The sequence below is a fragment of the Sus scrofa genome, unplaced genomic scaffold, assembly GCF_000003025.6.
Source record: "Sus scrofa isolate TJ Tabasco breed Duroc unplaced genomic scaffold, Sscrofa11.1 Contig1570, whole genome shotgun sequence".
NCBI classification, from domain to species: Eukaryota; Metazoa; Chordata; class Mammalia; order Artiodactyla; family Suidae; genus Sus; species Sus scrofa.
Window position 1 is genome coordinate 3,268 of NW_018084912.1, and position 1,733 is coordinate 5,000.

A 1,733-nucleotide genomic window follows, 5' to 3' on the forward strand; every position below is an offset into this window, starting at 1 on the left:
GTAGATGCTGACACGATCCTCTTCAGCGCCTGTCGCTGGAGACCTTGGGCCTCTGGATGCACGTGGGGGGCTTTGGGCTTTCGGCTGCTGTCCAAGGCCTGACCCTGCCCTTTGCACCCCGCGTGGGGGCCGCTCGCCTGGGCCTGTGCGCCGGCTCTCGCTTGTGCATCCAGCTGGCCCATGCTGCGGTGTCCCCTCCGGTCTTTGGCTGACCCGAGGGCGGCAGGGCGCGTGGCCCTGTGGGGTCTTCTACCCTGTGTGCCTCCCTGCTGCGGGCACCCGGCGGCTCGGCTGGAACAACCCCACCCTGTTGGCTCCGTGCCACGTGTCAGGCATTCTCCCTCCCGGGGTTGTCAGCCGCTGTCTCTCCCCTGAGAGAGGAAGGGGAGGAGGAGGAGGAGGAGGAGGGGGGGCCGGTGAAGCTGAAGCAGGCCCCCGTGGTGATTGTCTTTGCTGGCCCTCCTCCTCCCTCCCTCCCCTCTTCTGGGCTCTTCCCTGGCTCTGCCAGGACTGATCGATGTGGTGATGTGGCGCTCTCCTGGGCTTGGGCTTAAGCCGCGCCAGGTGAGGGACGGCCGCTCATGGTGAGTTGGGCCGCGCCTCTCATTCTGTCGCGGGCCCCTCGCTGCTCCTCCCCCACCTGCGGGTGGTGTGGGGGAAGGCAGGGGTGCGGCCTCCAGCCTGACCTCTGGTCTCCCGCCCTGCTGCCTTCGGGTGTCAGTCGGGGGGGGGGCCTGGGTCCTTTGGGACGCAGCAGGCATTCTCGCTTTGCCTCCTTGGCGTGTGCCTTGCGAGCGGTCCCTCCCCAAAGTGGGGGAGGCCTCCCTCGCTGCCATGCTTCGCATCCCTGCGGGTGCGTGAGCGTGCCTCCCCTGGTCCTCTGTGGTGCCCCTGGAGTACTCCGGGTTGCCTGTCAGATGCCCGAGGCCGAGCGGTGGTGTCGTTTTCCTCTCCCAGCGGTGAGTCCCCTCGGGTCCCCACTGTGGTGGTGGCGTGCCCCACGAGCAGCTTCCTAAAGCTCAGGGGAGGGGGTCGAGACGGTAAGGCAGGGGAAGCTTGTGTCCCCTCCCCGGGAGGGGCTCAGGTGGACCCCTTGTCATGGGTCTCCCTCACTGTGTGCCAGTGAGGGCAGCCCTTGGCCCTTGAGTGGCACGCCCCATGCTTCTCCCTTGACCGGGAAGGCTGCATGTGGTCGTGAGAGCGACCGCGGTGGGCCGGGAGATGTGAAGGGGGGGTCCCCGTCTGGCTTTCCGGACGTGGCATCCCTCCACCCACGTGGAAAAGTCTGAAAGGCAAGCCTGGTGGCAGCACAGACTCTTGCCCTCCCGGCTCTGACCGTGGACGCTCACATGGGCTGTGTGCTTTACCCATACCGCAGACCCCCCCCCTTCTGACTTCCCACTTTTTGGGAGTGTTCCCACTCCCGTGGGTCCCCGAAGGGGCGAGCGATGGTGTGTGGGGCACGACGCGCCCTCGGTGAGAAAGCCTTCTCTAGCGATCTGAGAGGGGGGCCTTGGGGTACCTGGACCCCCCAGCCGCCGCCCCTCCTGAAGTCTGCAGGGCAGTAGCTGCCGGCGCTACTTGCCACAGCGTGTGGGCAAGAGCCGCCCTCGCGCGAGGGGTGCGCTGGCCCCCGCGGTGGGGGCCAAGCGCTGCTCTTTTGCCTAATGCGGCCTGTGCCTCCCCCCTCCGAGTTGGGGGAGGGTCACGCCGGGCCGGGCCGGGTTTTGGCG

The 1,733-nt window shown here is 67.9% G+C and overlaps 1 protein-coding gene across 1 annotated transcript in view; it reads right to left on the reverse strand.

The window, feature by feature from the left end:
* Positions 1–328: 328 nt before the first annotated feature.
* The window catches only part of LOC110258214 (basic salivary proline-rich protein 4-like), a 7,130-nt gene continuing 5,725 nt past the window's right edge, over positions 329–1,733 (reverse strand). The window contains exon 6 of the mRNA XM_021081402.1: positions 329–371. Coding sequence (XP_020937061.1) covers positions 329–371 — 43 coding nt within the window. The remainder of the gene's footprint in view (positions 372–1,733) is intronic.